The sequence below is a fragment of the Schistocerca serialis genome, chromosome 7, assembly GCF_023864345.2.
Source record: "Schistocerca serialis cubense isolate TAMUIC-IGC-003099 chromosome 7, iqSchSeri2.2, whole genome shotgun sequence".
Classification (NCBI taxonomy): Eukaryota; Metazoa; Arthropoda; class Insecta; order Orthoptera; family Acrididae; genus Schistocerca; species Schistocerca serialis.
The window spans coordinates 505,995,735-506,018,131 of record NC_064644.1 but is presented as its reverse complement, the minus strand read 5'-3'; the positions used below and the strand labels follow the sequence as shown (position 1 = coordinate 506,018,131).

Below are 22,397 nucleotides of genomic sequence, written 5' to 3'. Positions count from 1 at the left end.
AACTCTTTGGTTTGGTCTGGGACATATTTTGCGTGGGATAATATTTTGATTTTTGTGTGCTTGTAGCTATTGGAACAACAGGAATTTGAATTTTGTCATGTCAAGTGTGATTTTTGTGTGATGCAGCTGGCGTGTTGACTGGTGTAGATAGAGTTCAATTTGACATTACATTTTGCTGCCTTGAATAAATACCAGTTAATGACCTACCTTGTTATTCAGGATCATTGCACCATAACCAGTCAACCACATACAAAAGATTATTATTTCAAGTACCTGATTAAATGGTATGCATGTCACAGATATCAGCTCACAGTTTAGCACAGTAAGTATTTTATCTAAACTGTAGTTCTGAGAGACATTCCTGGCAGAGCATTCTATAGTGCCATTATTACTGCTCATTGTTACAACTGTTGGGCAGATTTATGACTGACCATGGAGGAAGCTTGTTACCTTCCAGATGCAAGTACACTGTCTTTACCCACTAGATTGTTTTACTTGCAGCCCAGTCAAAGAGGACCAATAATGGACAAATAGGGGAAAAATTCATGTAGTCGCATTTTTGTGTAGTAGTAGGGAGGAATGTCATGAACAACATACTAAAAATCTTGACTGCTGGAATTTGAGTGTGAGAGTGGGGGCCATTTAAGATCATATTTTTCTTGCAGAAGACAGGAAAAAACCATAGATTATTAAAAATAGCAGATTAAGAACAAAAATTAAATGTGTGTACTCCATCTAAGTGCAACAGAACTGCACTAAGGGACAGATTGTGTCCTGTGGGAGTGCAGAAGGTGGTGGGGGTTAGAAGATGCATGAGAGTGGAAGGCGTGGTGCCTAACTGTGGTCACGCACATCCCTCCTCCCTTGCAAGTCTGCGAACTAAGTCACAAGAAACACCTAAAGAGTGTTGCACAAAGTTATCCAAACCTTCTGCAGCTCGCCTTATGAATCACTGAGCAGTATACAGCCACTTCTGGGAGTGTTTTACTTTCCACAAAGTCTGTTAACACTACAATGAATACAGATGCAAGAATAGGACAGATTCCACGTAAATCCCCACACACTGTATCACAATGTGAGGCAAAATTGACTCTTAGTCATCCTGACAGGAACAGTCTTCCAGTAAAAGTGACTCCTTCCACCATGAGTGCTCCTGGAGTTTACAGACTATACCTCCTATACCTCCCTAGCATTTCCCATCCTGTTCTTTTTATGTAAGGAGACACAATAACTTACTGAACTCACGTTTATACACTGAGGCGACAAAAGTCATGGAAAAGTGATGTGCACATATACAGAAGGAGGTTGTATCACATACACAAGTTATAAAAGGGCAGTGCATAGGCAAAGCAGTAATTTTTACTCAGGTGATTCATGTGAAATGGTTTCCGACATGATTATGGCTGCTCAAAGGTGGGCTAGATTCATGGTACATTCTGTTTTGGAAATTGTTAGAAATTCAATATGCTGAGATCCACAGTGCCAAGAATGTGCCTAGAGTACCAAATTTCAAGCATTACCTTTTACCCTGGACAATACCTGTCTGATGGCATAGAATTGTCAGTGCTAACAGATGATCAACACTGCGTGAAATAACTGCAGAAATCAATGTGGGATGTATGAATGTATCCTTTAGAACAGTGTGATGAACTTTGGCATTAATGGCCTATGGCACCAGGCAACTGGTGCGAGTGCCTTTGCTAACAGCAAAACATTGACTGTAGCGCCTCTCCTGGGGTTGGGCCCTAGATGACCGAAAAACTGGGGGCCAGTCAGATAAGTCTCTATTTCATTTGGTAAAGGCTTAGAGTTCAAGTGTGGCACAAACCCCACAAAGCCATGGACTGAAGTTGTCAACAAGGCACTGTACAAGCTGATGGTGGCTCCACGATGGTGTGGACCGAGTTTACATGGAATGGACTTTGTCCCCTGGTCCAACCAACCCAATCCGATCATTGACAGGGAATTGTTATGTTTGACTACTTAAGAGACCATTTGCAGCTTTTTATGGACTCCATGTTCAAAACAACAGTGGAATTCTTGTGGATGACAATGCACCATGTCACTGGGTCACAGTTGTTTGAAGAACATTCTGGGCAATTCGAGCATATGAGCTGGCCGTTCAGATCACCTGAGATGAACCCCATTAAACATTTAGGGGAGACAACTCAAAGCTCAGGTCATGCACAATCTCCTGCCCTGCCTTTTGCAATTATTTGTGGCTATAGGGATAGCCTGACTCAATATTTCTGCTGGGGTCTTCCAATGACTTACTGAGGCTAAGTCACATCAAGTAGCTGCACTCCGTCACACAAAAGGACATCTGGAACTGATATTAGGAGATATCCCATGACTTGTCACCTCAGTGTACAGTGGAGTTCTTTTCAGTTTATTAAGAGTACCTATTTTAAGTTGTTAAGTGAGCTTTTATGTAAAGTATGTTCCCATAAACATGTACTGTTGGTGGGAAAGGGATCTGATTGGTAATTTAACATCTTGGCAGTGTTATTTACAGTGTATTACAGAGGTGTGTAACCACAGTGATCACCTGGTGGTGAATTAATGAATGACCAAAAAGTTACTGCACCACTCTCACTGGTAGACCACATAAACCTCTTCCATGAGACTGCTGGCACTTTTAGAGCAGGCTCAACTGAGTGTAGTCACCTACCATACATCCACAGAATATATTGCATGGAGGGTGTCAATGTATCTGATGGAATAGGGTTGATCATGTTCAGCTCTAGAACAGTAATTTGCTATAATGCATTGCTTGACTTAGGCTGAAATTTCTGAAGCCCCTAGTCCGTATGTGACCTCCTCCTGCTGCAGAGGAAACCAACTTAATCTCTGGGCCTTCAAATGTAGAGGGAGCCGAGGCTGGGATGGTGCATTTTATATATCTCCTAACGGGAAAGATATTCCATACACTGATAGTAGAGGCCATGAAATCGACACTGTCTAATACATATCACTATTGTGTTACACTTGGTGCAGACTTACTTGTGATAGTTGACAATAGCTTACTTAACAGCTGCAAATAATGCCATTATATAAACACAAGCTCAGTGAAGTTATTTCGCCTAGTCACATGAGAGAACTGGACAGGAAATGCTGAGGTGGTATAGTCTGTCTAAACTGAAAATCAAGAAGTGTTTGGGGTTCAGAAAATTGCCTTTCCCAGAAAATACTCATGCTGTTGTACAGGATGACTAAAAAATCAACTGCCCCTGGCAGTTTAGAAAAGTGTGCAGGGATTTATGTATATTCTGTTTGTGTGTACTACTTGTATTACTGTTACAAGTAACAAATCTGTATTGCATATAGTGCTAATGCACTTTGTGGAAAGTAAATACCCATGGGAGTGTGTGCACACTGTCGTCAGTGATTCAGAAGGCGAGCTATGGAAGCATTCGTATAACTTTGTTTAACATCCTGTTGCTGCTATTTGTGACTTGGTGCAGCAGATAGGTGGGAACCCTGCTCTCTTTGGTTTGCAGACCTATGTTGGAGGGAAGTGCATCACAACAATCTGGCAACCTATTTTCTCCCACCCTTTTAACTACCTCTCATATTCCACCCTTTTACATCCCCGAACACTATCACTTAATGGCATTCTACAGTACTAAGATGTGACACACACATCTATTATTTATTTGTAACAAACTTTATTTGACAATAAACACCGATTTTACCATTAGAACACTTTAATTACCTGCGATTATTTCATTCACTACAAGAAAGAAACTAAAGCTCTAGAGAAAAAAATAAAACCCACAGTGTTTCTACTTTCCCTTACATTTTCTTCTACATTTGTGTTTACAGTAGAGCATCAATTAACAAAGCAGTTGGAGAGTGGTGTGTTCTGATAACTAATTTGTCGGATAATCAATTACTTGCTTATACATGTTGTACCAGTACTTGTAGGGACATAAAACAAAGAAAAACAGAATTAAACACACACTTTTGCATATATCTTTTTATCACACATCTTACACAACACACAAAACTGACTGCATAAGCAAGGCTGAAAAGATCAATATAGCCATTACACTACACTACAGTTATGATAAGTCCACAATTCGTTTTTGCTTCTAGGCCACAACTTTTTTTGTGTTGCTAAATTTTTTATTTTTAAGGCAGTTCTGGATAGCTGCCTCAAGGCAGTGAAAAGCTTCCTCACTGGATGTCACTTTCTCAGCACATTATCACTGGACCCTTCTTCATTGCAAGGATTTTGGTCACTGATGACACTGGGGCTTATTCCATCACCTGTCTATACTTGTTAGCCAGTGTTACCAACATCACATTTAAGCCAGTCTTTAATATTTTCCTAATCACAGCCTTCAAATCCTGAAGATTCTTTAATCGTCCACCCAGTTAACATACAAACTGACTGGCGACTCTTCAGCTGTAGCAATACATTCATCTTTAGGAAGGAGTTTATTCCAAGCTTTGAGCAGTGTTTAAATCCTGGTTCTCTGCCATTTTTCTGTGCAATTTTCCATCTTTACTGTCAAATACATGTGTAAATTTTGTAATGGCATTACTGTTCTTTTTAATGTTCAGCACAACGTCATTTACAATTCCATATTTCTGAGCCAAGCTTGGTCCATTAACACATTTCTTCAACTGCTCCATTATTTTAAGCTTATCAGAAACACTAAAAACAATGCATTCATATTTGGTCATCACTGCACAATTTGACACGAGCTAAGGTCCACATTTCAACACACAACAATGACAACAGTTGGCAAAGAAAGGGAAACCACATAACTGGGCAACAAGTGGAACTCCTCCGTGGCTTGTGCAAAAGTTGCCACCTGAAATTCTTCTGGGACTGATGGACCACCTACTGTGCATTGTTAGAGTTCTGGAAAAGAAAAAGTTCCTGGTACCTTGTTATTTCCAGATCAATTCCAACAATTTCTGCTTCTTTATATGGGGTTTGCAATGCCTTAACTTTCCCTTCAGTAACCAAATTGTTTCAGTAATATCCAGTTTCCCTGTTTTCAGAGTTTCCGTCAGTTTTTAGAAAGATATATCAAAATGTGAAATACTGAAAAGTCAGGCATTTGAATGAAAAAATAAGACATGCTCACACAATATGCTTAATAAAAAATATTAACTTTATTAAAAATAAAATTGCAATATAAGTTCAAAGTTCATGCCTGCCTTTATGATCATAATCACTTGTACAACTTCTGTGGCACAAAATAAAGCACAAGCACAATAAGCCATATCATATTTTCTCTTTGATCGCCACTAGGAAAGCATATGAGCTTTCTAAAGAAAACTAAGTACCAATGAAATACTCAACTGACATATTAATACCAAAGGGCAAAAGACAAATACATTATATTACGGATTTATTACATAAAGTTAATTACAACTTTAGAAATGTCAAAACTGTAATGGAGGGATAAATGTGGAAATACTACATACAGAACTATATAATATTTCCATTTTAAATTCTGTTATGTGCCGATGATACTTATATACAAATTCTCAGTACCAATGTTACACATGACACACAGAAATGCTACCTTCGCCACAGCTCAAACGTGTGAATTAGTCAACAGTTTTTCTTCAATAACGACACTACGATTAGTAAGCACAGACTTCATAATAATTTTATAATTAACATGTGCTTTCAATAACAAAATTCAATACAAAACTGTGTTAAGAAACAGCTGATAAACCTCTGTACGTAAGTACACATTTTCACGAATATATGTATAAAAAATTGTGTAAAGTCAACTGAACACACTTTGAGTCACTGATGTACAACCAAGGGAGCTCATGAGAATTTGATTATTTCCGTACACCAAGATAAGCTAGAAAGGTGTACATTTTGTCTACTACATGGACAATTTGAATAGCATACATTCCTTCTCAGTCTTCATTCAGTAACGGCTGCTGTTGCTATTGTTCATCTGGGCACGGACGGTAGCAGCAGCAGCACTGGTTGCAGCATTCTGAACATGTTCATTGCGTAGGAACTCCGATGTGAACTCCTGCTGAGCTTTAGCAAAGCTTGCACCAGTACTCCGATAAATCCGATGGATCTGTATTTACCAGAAATTTAAGTCAGGACAGTCTGCAACTAAAGGTCACAAAAATGCAAACAATATTGTGTTTATAAGAACTACTTGCCTTTGACAACAGCAGCAAATCAACGCATGCGGCCCCAACAAAACCAATAGCAACAATTAATAATATCACACCCACTGCAACACCTGCTCCACCAGTACTAAACTGCTGTACAGCAAGGAGGATACCACTGCAAGAACAACACATTTTTTTGTTTATTCCCTTTCAAAATTAGAAGAGTCACACAGACATAAGTGATGTTACTACTTACCAAGTACCTGATCCGTGGATGCCAATTGCTTGTATTACAGTCACAATAAATTGAAAAAAGAAAACGAAGAAAAATACCATGAAGTTGAAAGAGCTATCACTCCTGAAAAGCAGAAAGCAAAGAAACAATAGTTCCAAATGCTCCAAAATCCACAATCCATACATAAAAGTTATAACCCTAAAATATATTGAACAAATAGGATTACTGGTACTGTGTTGCAAATAGCAACAATATACATTAGTGAGTCAAAATATACAATTGCCCTCACTTCTCTAACTCTAGTACAGAACTCTTCTCTTTACTGCAAGGTTATTTATTTTTCATCATTCTTTTTTTCCTCATTCATTAAATTTTCCTTCCTTCTCAATATACTGCTGCAATCATTATCAACATTTCCACTGATTCCAACAGATTCATTAACTATTATCCTCAATGCTGAGGGCATTACACTGGGCTTTAAGGCATGTTTCTGCACCTAAGAAGTTTTAGTTAGAAAAGCAATTATGAAGTTGCAGTGAAAACTAACACGCATATATTATATTAGAAGCAAACAGCTTCCACTAAATATCGATCTGCAAATAAGTTATTTACAAGAAAACTGCAAATGTGTGGTTACAAGCCACCACTTATTCCAGTAACAAAAAATGTGCAATTTTGTCTTCACCGCATGTGAGTATGCCTCCACCATTAGGAGATTAAATGTTAGGCACAGAAAAATGCGTCAGACCAAGGCCTACTGCCCAAACATCTAAAATCACCAAGGATGTTAAAACCAGCTGTGAAAGCCTACTTTGTACAGTGTGTCCTCTGTCTAAATACCTTACTACTTTGCGAGTTCTCTTTGAAGAATACATACTGAGCACTTCTTTTTCCTGCAGCCAATCCTTCCATTAATTATCCATCACAAGTACTTGAGTGTGTATTTTATGAATGGCTCTAACTAATGGAATGCTTTCAGGTGTCAAGCCAAGCTACTGATTTCATTTTATGGTTGGAGTCCAGGCAGTGAGTACACATAACAAAGCTCACTGCACCTGAAGAAGACCACAGTGTGTGTCATCTAAGTATCTCGCAGGGAAATGAAACGAACAACTCAGCTGAACACACTAAAGCATACCATTAATCACACTGAGAATACAGTAGAGAGAAACAATTTACACAAAAATATTCAACATCTTTTACTTTTAATGCCCTTTTATAACATTATATTGATCATAGTTTAAACTTCTAGAGATAGATTTTTATGTTGATAAAGTTATTAGAATTACTACGAGGAACTATATACCAACATGATTTGCCACTCTTGACTTCAGTTATGGGCAGGAACTGGATGTAAGGCTGTACTTTTATGCTTGCTTCGATTTTCAATTATTACAGTATCTGCATGTTTGCAGAAGCTAGATAACAATGTACATTGCATTCTTTATACAGAAATCTTGTTGGCATGTTGTTAATTCTACAGGGAAACTGCTCCTCTCAGCGATTCTACCCCAGCAAACTTCTTTTTTGTTGTCTTCTTATATATACCATCATCACAACTTTAGTTATGGTAGAACCTTCCACCTACTGCAAGAATCTTAACACTTTGACCAGTCTTCGAAATCATCTCAATATTCCTCTGCCAGCATCTCCTCGTAATTCGAACATATGGTGATCTTTTTTCCCTATACTTTATGTAACAGATACTCCTACCATACACCTTAAACATATTATTCTCCATATTAGTCTTACCTTCTTTAATAGGCTCTGAAATCCAATCATAAGCAACCAAACAAACACAACAGAAATCATTGTAGTTACATGCACTCTGCATTAACTGTTAACTTCTCCTTACTTCACTAAGTCCCTTGTAGTGTCTGGCCTTAAGAGTTTGTTGAACATCTCCAGAATGCTTTCATACTTACTTTCCCTCAAACTCCCTTACTTGAGGGACAGCTTCTTAAATTATTTTCACTGAAACATGCCAACTTCAACCCATAAAACTTACATCTTTCTCCACTGACCCATGTAGTTAACTCATCAGTGCCCCAATTAAAAAGTATGTAATGCATACTGAAAACATTACGTTACACAAAGCTATTTGCAGATATCTTTTCTATTGTTCTAAATGTGTTACTTTATGCCAGAACATCTACTTGAGTATTTGTGATAAGGTGTGTGTGTGTGTGTGTGTGTGTGTGTGTGTGTGTGTGTGTGTGTGTGTGTGTGTGTGTGTGTGTGCGCGCGCGCGCGCGCGCGTGTTTTTTCCACATTATGTGAAATGAAAATTTACTTCCCAAGAAAGAATGTCTATATGAGTCCAAGCTCAGCACAGAGTTTTTGCTTGTCACAGATGCTGAAATTTACACTGCCCAAACTAAGTACATAGGCTTAATATTTATACACTCATCCAACATGTATATTTTAAAAATCAATTACTCATGGCTCACTCAAACCTATGAGTTGTTGTAACAATTCATCATCATTTCCCCTCCAACTCTCCCCCCCCCCCCCCTGCCCCCAAAAAAGAAGGCACCAATACCCGTGGTGTTAAACAACTAGGGGAAAAAAAAAAATCAAAAACAACAAAAATGAGTTTAACAGTTTTGCAGTCTGGATAAAATCTGGATGGAAAGGGGAAGTGAGAAAGAAGGGGGATATATAAAATTATGAATTATGAATGATTAATGCCTTGGCATTGGTGACTATTCAAAACACATCAAATCTGATTTCAAATACACTAAGTGTTTGCACTACGAATAAGTCATACCTGAAGGCCTTATAAGCTGGTCTGTACCAGCATAGGAATGAGAATGGTGTGAACAGAATTAGATACAACAGTCCCAGTCCAAATGTTGTGAAGTCAGCCACACTAAACATTAGCAGCAGGCCACCAAACACATTCAGCAGCATTATACATGCGTGAACTGGAACAGTGGTGTGCATTCCTAACATTATTCTCTTTCAAGGGAAAAATACCAACAAGATCACTAGCAAATTACATTTAACATTAAAATGAAACATTATCTGGCTTAGAATCTCAATCTTAAAAATCTAAATTAATAATAAAATTTTTCTGAAAGATGTGACTGCCATTTGTCTGTACAACAGGTTTTATTCCACAATCAAGATTTTGGCCTTAGGCCATTATCAAGTGTTATAATTGCAACAGATTCAAGCACAATAAAAGTACAAGTATCAGAAAAATAGCACAGCAAACAATTGACTCAATGTATGGGTTTTCTTACTTACATATTATAAATCATTAGTCTTGACTAGAACTCAAATCATCATCAAAATATGTATCTTTGGTTACATAAACCCATTTTGTTAAAAGTAAAAGTGAGAACATTTGTATAATATGCTAGTTTACTGGCAATTAGCATGACTTGCTTGATATGGTTGTGTAATGAAACATATCAGCAAATCACAAGTTTTAAACTTTGCTACACTGTGCCTAAACAGCCACTAACAAACATAAGTGAATGATAAAAGTTTATAAAGGCATCCCAGTTTGCACTATGCAATCTGTAGCATGTCATGGGGACAGGTAATGGGAGTATTTATTATACAAGCTGGTTACATTGTCTTTGAGATGATCCAACTAGAAAAATCCCATGGACTGAGGTTGGGTGGTCTTTGAGGCCAAGGTACAGGCTTTGCTCTACCTGTCTGTTTTGGACCATATTGGCATGTTAGATGTCCTATATGAAGCAGAAAAATTTACTTGTGCCTATAATTCATGTGCCACATTCCCCTATGTTTCCCAAGGTAAAGTAGACTATGGATGAAATTTGAGCCCAAACAGATGAGGGTCAAAAAGTTTAAATTTCAAATACATTTGTCCTAGTTAAAATAGCATTTTGTACTGATGTCAGTGGCTGTTCATAACCACAATGGCTCATTTGCATGCTCATATTTGATGAAATCACTTTAACCAACATGCATTTTTGGTCGATGTGGCACTTATTAGTTAAATCTTATGGATTACTGTATGGCCTGTCAACTTTTTCAGTTCAAGAAGTTTTCCATTTCTTTTCAGCATCCAGCTATCGATAAAGTATTCTGAAGAAACATTTATCTAAACCCGTTTTACTATGTCTCAGTGGTACCCTTTGGCATAGCTGAACACTTGCCTCATTGCTTCATATAATACACTGAAGAAGTGTAAGAAGTGTGTGACGATGTTCCACATCTACATCTACATTTATAATCCGCAAGCCACCCAACGGTGTGTGGCAGAGGGCACTTTACGTGCCACTGTCATTACCTCCCTTTCCTGTTCCAGTCGCGTATGGTTCGCTGGAAGAACGACTGTCTGAAAGCCTCCGTGTGCGCTCTAATCTCTCTAATTTTACATTCGTGATCTCCTCGGGAGGTATAAGTAGGGGGAAGCAATATATTCAATACCTCATCCAGAAACGCACCCTCTCGAAACCTGGCGAGCAAGCTAGACCGCAATGCAGAGCGCCTCTCTTGCAGAGTCTGCCACTTTAGTTTGTTAAACATCTCCATAACGCTATCACGGTTACCAAATAACCCTGTGACTAAACACGCCGCTCTTCTTTGGATCTTCTCTATCTCCTCCATCAACCCGATCTGGTACGGATCCCACACTGATGAGCAATACTCAAGTATAGGTCGAACGAGTGTTTTGTAAGCCACTTCCTTTGTTAATGGACTACATTTTCTAAGGACTCTCCCAATGAATCTCAACCTGGTACCCACCTTACCAACAATTAATTTTATATGACCATTCCACTTCAAATCGTTCCGCACGCATACTCCCAGATATTTTACAGACGTAACTGCTACCAGTGTTTGTTCCGCTATCATATAATCATACAATAAAGGATCCTTCTTTCTATGTATTCGCAATACATTACATTTGTCTATGTTAAGGGTCAGTTGCCACTCCCTGCACCAAATGCCTATCCACTGCAGATCTTCCTGCATTTCGCTACAATTTTCTAATGCTGCAACTTCTCTGTATACTACAGCATCATCCGCAAAAAGCCGCATGGAATTCCGACACTATCTACTAGGTCATTTATATATATTGTGAAAAGCAATGGTCCCATAATACTCCCCTGTGGCATGCCAGAGGTTACTTTAACGTCTGTAGACGTCTCTCCATTGATAACAACATGCTGTGTTCTGTTTGCTAAAAACTCTTCAATCCAGCCACACAGCTGGTCTGATATTCCGTAGGCTCTTACTTTATCAGGCGACAGTGCAGAACTGTATCGAACGCCTTCCGGAAGTCAAGAAAAATAGCATCTACCTGGGAGCCTGTATCTAATATTTTCTGGGTCTCATGAACAAATAAAGCGAGTTGGGTCTCACACGATCGCTGTTTCCGGAATCTATGTTGATTCCTACATAGTAGATTCTGGGTTTCCAAAAACGACATGATACTCGAGCAAAAAACATGTTCTAAAATTCTACAACAGATCGACGTCAGAGATATAGGTCTATAGTTTTGCGCATCTGCTCGACGACCTTTCTTGAAGGCTGGGACTACCTGTGCTCTTTTCCAGTCATTTGGAACCTTCCGTTCCTCTAGAGACTTGCGGTACATGGCTGTTAGAAGGAGGGCAAGTTCTTTCGCGTACTCTGTGTAGAATCGAATTGGTATCCCATCAGGTCCAGTGGACTTTCTTCTGTTGAGTGATTCCAGTTGCTTTTCTATTCCTTGGACACTTATTTCGATGTCAGTCATTTTTTCGTTTGTGCGAGGATTTAGAGAAGGAACTGCAGTGCAGTCTTCCTCTGTGAAACAGCTTTGGAAAAAGGTGTTTAGTATTTCAGCTTTACGCGTGTCATCCTCTGTTTCAATGCCATCATCATCCCGGAGAGTCTAGATATGCTGTTTCAAGCCACTTACTGATTTAACGTAAGACCAGAACTTCCTAGGATTTTCTGTCAAGTTGGTACATAGAATTTTACTTTCGAATTCACTGAACGCTTCATGCATAGCCCTCCTTACGCTTATGTTTATGAAGTTAGCAAAGATTCTGAAGCAGATGCTGCTGGAAGGAACAGTAACACTTTTTCAAAAAGCTACAAGAACTCCAATTTCTTTGCTGTACAGTGATCTATGGATCTCACTGGAGCTGTTGGCAGTTCTTAAAGAAGTTGGAAGAGGGCTTCAACAACATAATGGATGCAAAAGTGCTAACTGACAAACTTTGATCTCAGTTGAAGATAGTAACTGTTCTCGAAAGGACAGATACCATTGATGACCGTGCAGCTTCTCTAGAATAAACAATAATTGAAATCCTCAGCTGCCAACAGGTGTTATATTAGGAACACTACGAATGTAGATTGTGGACAGTTGGGAATGTGGGTCTCACGGGAAGCATGCAAGGGATAAGTCCCTGCAGTCTCACTATTTGCCTGTGTCCTTGGTGGTTCAGATGGATAGAGCGTGTGCCATGTAAGCAGGAGATCCTGGGTTCGAGTCCCGGTCGGGGCACACATTTTCAGCTGTCCCCCATTGAGGTATATCAACAACACCTGTCACCAGCTGAGGGTTTCAATTAATTATCATTTGATCTCAGTCATGCGTAGGAAAACAAAGGAAAATTTGTCACATGGGAGAGAAGAAGCAATTAAACTACAAGTTTAACAATGAACCTGTTTTTGAAGGTGTAGTAGAATGCTCATTAAAGTACATTTTTTCGAACATCGTCAATACAGCTAGCAGCTCACTAAAAGACGGATTTCATCTTATGGACTGTCATAATAAGAGCTTCAGATTTTATTTATGATCTGCAGATATGAAATGGTGGAAAACAAAGCCACATGCATTGATTTGAGACTTAAGTGAAGGTGAAGAATGTCACTTCAATGGAAAGGAACTAAATGATTAAGTTTTGATGTTACAGCCCATTCTTCCAGCCACGAGGCTCATTATCTTGTAATGCAATTTTATTAACTTTTCCCCAATACTTCAGCAAGCTTATGAATCATACTGACTTCACCCGTATCTATAGCTAGTCATAAAATGAATTTTTCAAAACAAGCTGATAATGGCATATCTTAGAGCAACACCCTTTGAATAACAATTTCATGGACTTAACTTTGGCCATTGAAAGCAATAACTTTAAGTCAACAAATTCCGATTCTATTTTGAATGATTTTGCTACGCTAGAAATATTACATTACAATACAATGTTTTTATAGAGGGGAGAAATTGTCAGTACATATACTGCAAAACTATGGGAATTTTACACAACTTACATTAATATCTCTCTTTTGTATCTCAGAAAAATGTGTGACATCAAAAGGTATAGAATTAGCTAGCTTTCAGAATGAAATCCCTTTTTAAGCTTGTGGGAGAAACATGCACGTGTGTGTACACGCACACCTATCTTCCCACACTGTGCTCAATCCACTGCCAGCTCTTTCCTGGCCCTTGGTGAGTGTTCTGGAGTGATGCGAGGGTGGAGAGAGGCCGGAGGCAGGGAGGAAGCGTCTAGCAACTCGTGGCAGACGGGAGGGGGGAGCCGTCTGTGGTCCAGCTAGGGGTGCAGGTACGTACATGCGTGTGTACACACACACACACACACACACACACACACACACACACACACACACACAACTATTGTGTGGGGGGTAGAATGACAGTGAGTTAGGTTTAGGCCTGGGAGGTTACGGGAGCAAAGGAAGTGCTGAAAGGATACTCCCATATGTGCAGCTCAGGAAAGCTGCTGATGGTGGGGAGGATCCAGATGGCATAGGTTGTGAAGCAGCCACTGAAATCTATCATGTTATGCTCTGCTGCATGTTGTGACACTGGGTGGTCCACTTTGTTTTTGGCAACAGTTTGGCAGTGGCCATTCATTCTGGTTGACAGCTGGCTCGTCATACCAATGTGAAACACCATTCAGTGGTTCCAGCAGAGCCGGTATATAACATGGCTGATTTCACATGTGGCCCCAGGTTGGTGGATTGGGCAGGTCTTGCATTTGCGTCTTCCACAAGAGTACAATCCCTGTGTCAGCGCATTGGAGATGAGAGAAGCATAGGGAGGACTATAAGGTGGAGGTTGGATGGGCAGCAGAACATCACTTCAGGAGGGAATGGAAGTATCTTGGGTAGGACATCACTCATTTCAGGACATCATGAAAGGTAATTAAAGCCATAACGAAGGATGTGGTTCAGTTGTTCCAGTCCCAGGTAGTACTCGGTGGGAGTTATTACTGCAGATGTGTCTACCACGGGTGGCCACATAGTACGGAGGGATTTTTTGGTGTGGATGGGGTGGCAGCTGTCTAAGTGCAGGTACTGTTGGTGATTAGTAGGGTGGAGGCATCTGAGAAGAGGATTTATGCCCAGGGAGGTGATAGGATAGATGGAGTAAGACCCGATGAAGTGGATGGGAGAGGTGGTCTTGAAACTGGAAGAATGAGGATAAGGTGTCCTGGCCTTGGGTCCAAATTATAAAGATGTCATCAATAAAACTGAACCAGACTAGGGGATTGGTGTTTTGGGAAACTAGGAATGTTTCCTCTAAGCGGCCCATGAAGAGGTTGACATAGGGGGCTGCCTTGTGGGTGCCCACGCTGTGCCACGAATTTATCTGTATACCTTCCCTTAAAAGATGAAGTAGTTACGGGTTAGGATGTAGTTGGTTAGGTGTATGAACTGGAAGGTTTGGATACTGCAGGGCACTGGGAGAGGAAGTGTTCAATCCCGGCAAGGCCATGGCCATGAGGGATATTGGTGTATAAGGAGGTTGCTTCTACAGGGAGAGTACGGACCCTGACGGTAAGGTTGTGAGGATGGTGAAGAGCCGGTACAGGAAGTGGTTGATATCTAATGTGGGAGGTCAGGTTTTGGACAATTGGTTGCAGATGTTGGTCAACGAGGGCAGAGATCTTTTTGGTGGGAACACTGTGACCGGCCTTAATGGGGCCAACCAGACTGTTAGGTTTGTGGATTTTGGGAGGGATACAGAGGGTAGGTGTGCAGGTTGCTGTTAGGGTGAGTACGGAGATGGATTTGCGGGAGAGGTTCTGGAAGGGCCTAAGGATTTCAGTAGTGATTGAGGTTATGTATGTATGCTTGTTTGTTTGTTTCGTTTTAGGGCATGAAAATAAGTACGGTCATACACACCCACGTCAGAACTGTAGAGCACGAAGATGAAAAAGGAGTTAAAAAGACTACTCATTAAGCCCAAGCAACGGAAGGAAAGTCAGCTAGAAATAGGAACTTTCTCTTGGAGAAAGTGCCACAAAACACACCGCGAGAAACAGAGGTGCGGAACTAAAGATTAAACGTCCTTCGCCATATTGCTAGTATCGACAAAAAGTAAAATGCGGTTGACAGCCAGTGTCAATATGGCGAACTGTCAAAGATTGATGACAATGTGCACCAAGTGGTGGGGGGTCACAACTCAACAAATGGCAATGGCTAACGAGACATGCCCAACATACAACCTAGCTAAAATGATCTCCTCGAGGTGAGATGAGGTTGGCCACGCCACTGGGAGAGGCTTAATTTCCCAAAGCTTGTTCCCATGAAGAAAAGAGCCATGGAAATGCCAAAGTGACACCACCTGCTGACAGATGGCAAGAGATCATCAGAGGCAGTGGAAGAACTACCAGGCTGAGGTACAAGGACTGTAGCCTTGGCAGTAGTGTCAGCACATCATTTCCCACCAGACAGACGTGACCAGGGACCCACATAAACATCACAATGGCTTCATCAAGAGTGAGTAAGTGAAGGCTTACCTGGTCCCTTTTCAGTAAGGGATGGATGGTGTACAGCACACGGAGGCTCTGAAGGGCACATAGATTCAGAGCAAATGACAATTTAAAATCCTGTGACACCAGATGTACTGCGTGGCCTGATACACGGATATGGGCACTTGCTATTAGTACAGAGCACTGTTCTGGAAGCCGATACAGAAAATTGTCGGTGCCAATGATGACGGTACATCCAACACCACAGTCAGGCGAAGAGCCATCAGTATACACAAAGGTACAATCACAAATTTCCGAGCGAAGGTCGAGAAACTTATGGCAATAGAGCAAGTCTGAAGTAGTGTCCTTAGGAAGCGAACAAAGACCAGGTGAACTTGGGCCACTGCACGAAGGCAAGGCGGTGAAGATTCACACCCCCTCAGGAAACTGGCAGGTAGCATGAAGTTAAGTTGTCTGAGCAATAGCCAGAAGTGAACTCATGAAGGTAACAAAGAAGAGGGACATGCCCCATACCGGTGATCACCGAAGAAGGAAGAAGTAGATGGATGGCGAGGCATGCAAAACAAAAGGCATGCGAATCTACTGAGGAGAAAATCACGGTGGTTTGACAGTGGGAGTTTGGCAGCTTCTGCATACAAACTCTCAACCGGGCTAGTGTAAAAGGTGCCAGTGGCTGAACGGGTGCCATAATAGTGGATTGTATTCAGATGGCGTAAAATGGATGCCCATGAATAAATGAAACACCCATAGTCTAGTTAAAACAGATAAGGGATTGGTGCAAATGGAGGACAGTGGTCCGATCAGCTCCCCAGAAAGTACCACTGAGGACACGTGGGACACTGAGGAACCGGGCACAGTGGGTGGCCAGGTAAGACATGTGGGAGGACCAAGAAAGTTTCCTATCAAGCATTACCCTCAAGAATTTCCTAGTTTCAATGAATGGAAGAGCAACAGGCACAAGATGTAAAGATGATAAAGGGAACCAATTCCACCACCAGAAACTCATACAAACGGTTTTGTCATTGGAAAAGTGAAACCCACTGTTGGTGCTCCACAAGTAAAGATGATTGAGACAATGCTGAAGATGTGGCTCAAGGAGACAAATCCATGGAGAACTGCAATAGATGGCAAAATCGTGAATGGAAAGGGAGCTGGAGATGCCTGGTGGAAGACAAGCCATAATAGGGTTAATGGTGATACAATGAAAATGACACTCAAACTCTGTCTTTTTAAAAAATTCCTGAAGGAAAAGGCAAGCAGCCTATGTGTAGAGAGTATGGAGGATACAAGTCCTCCAGCAGGCATCATAGGCTTTCTCCCAATCTGAAAAAACAACCAGTCTGGTATTCCTGCAGAAAACCATTGTGACATGGGTTGACAAAAGTGACGAGATAGTCAACTGCAGAATGGCATGCTTGAAATCTGCATTGAGCAGTGGTCAGTAAATTGCGAGACTCGAGCCACGATACCAGCTAGGCATGAATCATATGTTCCATCACCTTGCAAACATAGCTGGTGAGAGAAATGGGATGGTAACAAGAAGGAAGAGGTTTGTCCTTACTGGGCTTAGGCATGGGTATGACAGTGGCTTCACACCAGCTACTGGGAAATGTTGCTCCCTGCCCATATGCAATTTTATTTATGAAGGAGAAAGTGCTTGCTGCGAGGGAAAGGGGCTGCAACATCTGAATGTGAACATCATCTGACCCTGGGATGGAGGATCGGGATGAAGTGAGAGCATGATCTAGCTTCCTCATAGTAAAAGCAGCATTGTAGCACCCATGATTCTGACAAGAGAAGGGTATCGCCCCACCCTCCTTCACTCATTTCCAATGAGGAAGGCAGTGTGATATTGGGTGGAGCACAAAATCTGCACAAAATAGGAGCCCAAGGTGTTGGAGATAGCAATAGGGTCCACTATGACAGTCTGCTACTGTCAGGCCAGAAATTGGGGACTGGACCTTGGTCCCAGAGAGCCATTGGAGTTTGGCCATGACGGAAGAGGAAGTGGAACTGTTAAAGGAACTAGTCAATGAAATCCAGCTAGCTTTTTTGCTATATCAAAGAACACAGTGACAAATACAGTTCGCCATTGTAGGAGGATGGTTAAAAACGTGGACAGCATGTCTCCACACGTGAATTGCGTCATGGCATTCCTCAGTCCACCAAGGGACCAGGTCGTGGAACGGTAAAGATGGAGTGTGAGGAATGGAACGTTCTGATGTGGTAAGGATAAAATTTGTGAGGTATTCTACCTGGTCACCACAACGGAGGAAGTGATGTTTGTCGAAGGCCACCAGAGAGGTGTAAAGCCTCCAGTCGGTCTTAGAAAGCTGAAATTTGGGTTTGCACATAGGTGGGATAGGAGTCAGCAAATGGATGGCACAGCGCCAGAGAGAACGGACCACTAGAGACGACAGGCAAGCTGTGCAGTGCAGAGTGGGAGGTCCAAATGAGAATAAGTGTGCGTGGAATCTGAAAGGAACGTGGTTGCTCCCATGTTAAGGCAGACGAGGTTAAGTTGATTGAGAAGGTCAGCCAAGAGGGCACCTCTCTGACAGGTTCTGGGAGAGCCCCACAGGGATGGTGCACATTAAAGTCACCAAGCAGCAAAACAGGGGTGAGGGAATTGCCCAACAAGCTGGAGGAAATCTGCCCTGGTGACACCAAATGACAGAGGGATGTAAACTGTACAAATAGAGAAGGTGGAGTGAGGAAGGAAAATTCGGACTGCAACAGCTTGCAGCGGAGTGTTCAGAGACAGCATGACTCCCCGATGAGGTGAAGTGCCGTTCTCAGGTGAAGGTCAAAGCAGACCGGGAAGAAATGCAGGAGATCAAATTGGCAGTGAGGAGGAAATTTTGTTTCCTGGAGGCGTAGAACATGAGGACACTGCAATTCCAAGAGCAGCAATAATTCCTCGTTGGATCTATGGCCACAAACATTCCATTGGAGGAGAGTCATGATGAAGAAAAGGGAGGAAGGAAAGAATGAGGGGATGTCACCTTGGCAGCTGCCATGTGCCAGCCTTTGAAGACACACTGCTACAGGGTGCAGACGCCAGAGGATCCTGCTTCACGTGATCTATAGAGGTGTTGGCATTCTACCTTGGTTGGTCTGGGGAGTCCAGGGCAGAAAAACAGTTGGCACTGTGCACAGGCGACACTGAGGTCAGCAGAGTGAGGATATCCTGCGGCGACACGATTAAAGAGGATCTCAGAGTCAGCAAAGGAGAAGACCGTTTGCCTTTGTTTGGTTTCTTGGAGCCTTTGCAGTTGGCACATGATGATTAGGATGTTGATGGCTGGAAGGACATGAAAAGTCTTCGTGGGAGTATTCCTTCTGTCCTTTCCAGCCTGCCATTTGTGTAGCAGGTGATTTCGCCGCTTTGGTGGATTGTTGCACAGGGCAAGCGGCTAGGGCACTTTGGAATTCCCACTCACTGAACAGAGCATTGTACGATTCAGGGTGGTGAGTGTGAAATGAAAGACTCCAACGTTCTAACCGCTCTTTCAGGGAGCAGAAGTCCAGTGCGTAATTCGCAGAAGTGAAACACTGAGCAAAATGCTCCACTAAGCAGTTTGGAATTGTGTCAGAGTCTGTACTGACTGCTCCATTCAGTGAAAGTGCAGGTATGCTTATTGGGGTCTGATAGCCACAGAGTCACCTAATCTCGTCCCAAACCTGTGATGGATAGGTACGGAGGCCAATGGTGGAGATGTACCTTTTCCAGCACTCCTGCTTGTGTTGGTGAATGAGGTGGCGGGCTCGCGCACGGAGTCGTTTAAAGGCGATGAGGTGTTCCAATAAGGGATGCCGCTTGTGATGCTGGAGTGCCTGCTTGCGATCTTTAATTGCCTCAGCGATCTCGGGCGACTATGAAGGCACAGTCATCCGCCAAGGGGACCCAGAAGTTGTTTTTTTTTTTTTTTTTGCAGGGTTTAAGGGCGCTCAACTGCTGAGGTCATTAGGGCCCAGTCACTGGTGTTAGAGCACATGGAATCTGCTAAAACTCAAGGGGATGGGGGGACACCAGAAGTACCTGACAAAGATGCACATAAAATAAGTAAAAAGGTTAAATGTCTTTGGACAAGCCAGTTAAAGTTATAAAACGCAGAATACGAGCAGCTGCTCGAGCGTCATCAGCTAAAACATCCGGTAAAGTAGATGGCAGGGACAGGATAACACGAAATTGACTAAAACGGGGACACGACAATAAAACATGGCGCACGGTTAATGCCTGACCACAAGGGCACTGCGGGGCTGGATCACCGGAGAGCAGGTAGCGGTGGCTAAACCGGCAATGCCCAATCCGCAACCTGATCAGAAGGACCTCCTCGCGCCGAGATGGTCGGGAGGATGTTGTCCAAGCAGTTGGGAGCGGTTTTACTGCCCGGAGCTTGTTTCCTTGGAGGGATGACCAAGCATCCCACCACAACGACACAAGCCTCTTACATACATCCCCACGAATGTCAGATGACGGGATACAATGGGAGGCTGGCCGAGGCAGGAGGACTGCAGCCTTGGCTGCAGCATCCACAGCCTCATTCCCAGGCACTCCTACATGTCCGGGAACCCACAGAAAGCTGACAGAACCACCATTATCAGCGAAAGAATGGAGGGACTGCTGTATCCGTTGAATCAAGGGATGGACCGGATAGGGAGCTACAAGGCTCTGAAGAGCACTGAGTGAGTCAGAGCAAAGTACATACAATGAATGGCAGTGGCGGCGGGCATACTGAACGGCCTGATGGAGAGCAAAAAGCTCGGCCGTAAAGCTGGAACATTGGTCGAGGACCCGGTATTTAAAGGTGGCGGCCCCGACGACAAAGGCACAGCCGACACCATCGTCAGTTTTGGAGCCATCGGTGTAAATAAAGGTGTGACCAGCAAGTCGAGCACGAAGTTCGACAAACCGTGAGCAATACACTGCAGCCGGAGTACCCTCCTTCGGGAGTGAGCTGAGGTTGAGATAAATAGGAACCAGAGCCTGGAGCCAAGGTGGTGTCGGGCTCTCACCCTCTCTGAAGGTGGTAGGGAGGGCAAAATCCAATTGTCGAAGCAGGCGACGGAAGCGGACTCTGGGGGGCAGCAGGGCAGACACATACAACCCGTACTGACGGTCGAGAGAATCGGCGAAGAAGGACTCGTAAGAGGGGTGGTCGGGCATAGACAACAGCCGGCAGGCATACCGACACAGCAGTACGTCGCGCCGGTTGGTCAATGGTAACTCAGCAGCTTCAGCATAAAGACTCTCCACAGGACTAGTGTAGAAGGCTCCGGTCGCAAGACGTATCCCCCGATGGTGGACGGAGTTGAGCCGGCGTAAGAGGGACGGCCGAGCGGACGAGTAGACGAAGCTCCCATAATCCACCTTCGATCGGACTATGGACCGATACAAGCGAAGCAGGACAGTGCGATCCGCTCCCCAAGATGAACCGCTAAGAACTCTGAGGACATTGAGGGAACGTGTACAACGGGCCGCCAAATAAGAGACATGTGGAGACCAACACAGTTTCCTGTCCAACGTGAGCCCTAGAAACTTAGTTGTGTCCACGAATGGGAGAACAATGGGACCGAGATGTAAGGATGGCGGAAGCAACGCTTTATATCGCCAAAAGTTGATACAAACTGTCTTCTCTTCAGAGAACCGGAAGCCATTTGCCACGCTCCATGAGTAGAGGCTGTCTAGACAACGCTGAAGGCAGCACTCCAGGAGGCATGTTCTCTGGGCACTGCAGTAGATCGCGAAGTCATCGACAAAGAGAGAGCCTGAGACATTAGGTGGAATGCAATCCATAATTGGATTGATCGCGATGGCAAAAAGGGTTACGTTCAAGATGGAGCCCTGAGGTACTCCGTTCTCCTGGAGGAAGACGTCGGACAATACGGAACCCACACGTACCCTAAACTTTCGATCCGTTAAAAAGGAATCAATAAAAAGGGGCAGGCGACCGCGTAGGCCCCACCTGTGCATAGTGCGGAGGATACCTACTCTCCAACAGGTATCATAAGCCTTCTCAAAGTCGAAGAACACGGCTACCGTTTGGCGCCTTCGCAAAAAGTTGTTCATGATGAATGTCGACAAGGTCATAAGGTGGTCAACAGCGGAGCGGCGGCGACGAAAGCCGCATTGGACATTAGTAAGTAGTCGTCGAGATTCAAGAATCCAGACTAACCGAGCATTAACCATGCGCTCCATCACCTTACAGACACAGCTTGTAAGAGAAATGGGGCGGTAACTAGAAGGAAGGTGTCTATCCTTCCGGGTTTGGGTATAGGAACAACAACGGCGTCACGCCAACGCATGGGGACTTGACCTTCGGTCCAGACGCGATTGT

The 22,397-nt window shown here is 42.9% G+C and overlaps 1 protein-coding gene across 1 annotated transcript in view; it reads right to left on the bottom strand.

Annotated features, from left to right (window-relative positions):
- Positions 1 to 5,106: 5,106 nt before the first annotated feature.
- The window catches only part of LOC126412409 (secretory carrier-associated membrane protein 1), a 64,809-nt gene continuing 47,518 nt past the window's right edge, over positions 5,107 to 22,397 (bottom strand). The window contains exons 6-9 of the mRNA XM_050081993.1: positions 9,114 to 9,270; positions 6,365 to 6,466; positions 6,157 to 6,283; positions 5,107 to 6,068 (exon numbers count right to left, since the gene is read on the bottom strand). Of these exons, the coding sequence (XP_049937950.1) occupies positions 5,907 to 6,068; positions 6,157 to 6,283; positions 6,365 to 6,466; positions 9,114 to 9,270 (548 nt within the window). The 3' untranslated portion in view covers positions 5,107 to 5,906. The remainder of the gene's footprint in view (positions 6,069 to 6,156; positions 6,284 to 6,364; positions 6,467 to 9,113; positions 9,271 to 22,397) is intronic.